We start from the raw sequence: 2,052 nt of genomic DNA on the forward strand, positions 1-2,052 counted from the left end.
GCTCCAAATGAGGTGATTCAAGAAGCATTGGAAAGTAGGAATCAAGAGCTTTCCAAGCATATATGGCACTGCATAGTGGACACTAAAATTGAGGGAGAAAACTGCCCCGCAATGTGCATAAACGAACATGGTGGCAACCTGCAGTGAGGCCAACTGAGCTCTGCACCTTGAACGGAGTATAACTCGAGCTGTAGAGCTCCAATTGATGCGCTTCTAACGGCAATGGAAAGTAGACATTCAGGGCTTTCCAACAATGTATAATAGTATGGGGTGGACAATACGTTTGAGCCTCCAGAACTGGCGTTTTCGCCAACGTTTGAGGGCTAACGTTACCTCAAACGCTGCACACCAAAGCCAGCAACCATGCCCTCTTCAATTGATCATAACTTGAGTTGTAGATGTCCAATTGAAGTGATTCCAAGTGGGTTAGAAAGTTGACATTTAGAGCTTTCCAACCATATATGATAGTCTATATTGGGCATAAAATTGGCAACATGACAAGAGGACAAAGTTGGCACCATAAATGTGCATAAGGGAGGCCAACGTTGGCGCTCAAGTTAGACCCCTAACTTTGGCACCAACGTTGGCATCAGTCAAATGGGCTATCTGATATGAAAAGTTTGAGCTCAAGTTAGACCCCTAACGTTGGCTCAAACTTTTACTCCAACTTCTATAAAAATCCAATCCGGTTCAATTGGTTCACTTTGGTTCCTCTCCAAACTCCAAGAGCAATCAACCAAGGCCTCTTTCAACCCAATTCCACCAAGAGCTTCCATCAAGAGCAAGGGCCCATTATCACCACTCAAAGGCACAAGAAATAGATAAAATAGGAATTTCATTTAATTGTAATTTGTTTTTAATTTCATTTTCATTTTCCATTTTGTAAAGCCTATATAAGGCATCATTTTCACATTTGTGAGGAGGCTGGCTCCACTAGGGAGCACTGGGAGTAGTAGTAGAGAGCTCTCTCTTTAATTTGTTTTTGAGTCTTGGGGTGGAGAATTGAAGGTGTTCTGTTTCATTCTCCCTCTGAGATTTCTCTCTGCTTTCTTTACTGCTTAATTGAATCTAATTTTCTGTTAATTGCTCTTCATCTACTCTTGCTGCACTTTACATTTCTTTAATATAACAGAGTCACCATCATCCTCGTTTGAATCCAGAACCACAAAATCAGCAGGGTATATAAAACTGTCCACCTTGACCAACAGATTTTCAATTACACCCCTGGGGTATACCATTGACTTATCTACCAGCTCCAGAGACATTTGTACTGGTTTGACTTCCTCTATATGCAGCTTTTTCACCAGGGAGGATGGTATCAAATTAATACTTGCTCCGAGATCGCACATTGCTTTAGTGACGGTCACTTCCCCAATGGTGCAAGGTAACAAGAAACTTCCTGGGTCCTCAAGCTTGGGAGGCAGCCCTTTTTGAATCAAGACTCTGCATTCCTCAGTGAGTGATACGATTTCCTTCTCATCCCAACTTCTTTTCTTATTGATAATGTCCTTCATGAACTTGGCATATAACGGCATTTGCTCAAGTGCTTCAGCTAAAGGGATATTGATTTCCAGTTTCTTGAAGGTCTCAAGGAATTTGTGGAAATGTTGGTCTTTAACCTCTTTGTTGAATCTCTGAGGATATGGCAATGGAGGTGTGATGCTCTTTCCTATTTGCTGCTGTCCCTGAGTCATTTCCCTTGAGCTATGTGATTGGTTGTCCTGCTCTTTGAGTTTCTCAGTGCTTTTGTTTGGCACCACAACTTGCTCCTTAGCTTGATATGCTTTTGTTTGCTTCTCATCCTCTGTTGGTTCTTTAATGCTCTCTGTTTGCTTCTTTGTAGTGTCATTGTTGCTCATCAACGTTCTCCCACTCCTTAATTATATTGCCTTGCATTCTTCCTTGGAATTTGGGATTGTATCACTGGGTAGTGAGCTTGAAGGTCTCTCAACAGAAATTTGCTTGGAGAGTTGCCCAATCTGCCTCTCTAGGCTTTTTAGTGATGCTTCATGGTTTTTGTTTGTTATTTCCTGGTGTTTCATCATTTTGTTT

The 2,052-nt window shown here is 41.7% G+C and overlaps 1 protein-coding gene across 1 annotated transcript; it reads right to left on the reverse strand.

Moving 5' to 3' along the window:
• Positions 1 to 1,094: 1,094 nt before the first annotated feature.
• Positions 1,095 to 1,859, reverse strand: LOC107472533 (uncharacterized). Its single transcript, XM_016092051.1, has 2 exons — positions 1,531 to 1,859; positions 1,095 to 1,488 (listed from the first exon to the last, which is right to left on the reverse strand). The coding sequence occupies exons 1-2, from the start codon at positions 1,857 to 1,859 to the stop codon at positions 1,095 to 1,097; spliced, it is 723 nt and encodes a 240-aa protein (XP_015947537.1).
• Between the last annotated feature and the right edge of the window lie 193 nt (positions 1,860 to 2,052).

Source organism: Arachis duranensis, unplaced genomic scaffold (genome assembly GCF_000817695.3).
Source record: "Arachis duranensis cultivar V14167 unplaced genomic scaffold, aradu.V14167.gnm2.J7QH unplaced_Scaffold_145514, whole genome shotgun sequence".
Classification (NCBI taxonomy): domain Eukaryota; kingdom Viridiplantae; phylum Streptophyta; class Magnoliopsida; order Fabales; family Fabaceae; genus Arachis; species Arachis duranensis.

Bases quoted from the DNA above. Each gene is read 5' to 3' on its own strand.
- LOC107472533 (XM_016092051.1), bottom strand. From the start codon at position 1,859: ATGAGCAACAATGACACTACAAAGAAGCAAACAGAGAGCATTAAAGAA. The intron at 1,489-1,530 runs GTTATATGCCAA...CAATAAGAAAAG, and splicing joins GAAGCACTTGAGCAAATGCC to AAGTTGGGATGAGAAGGAAA.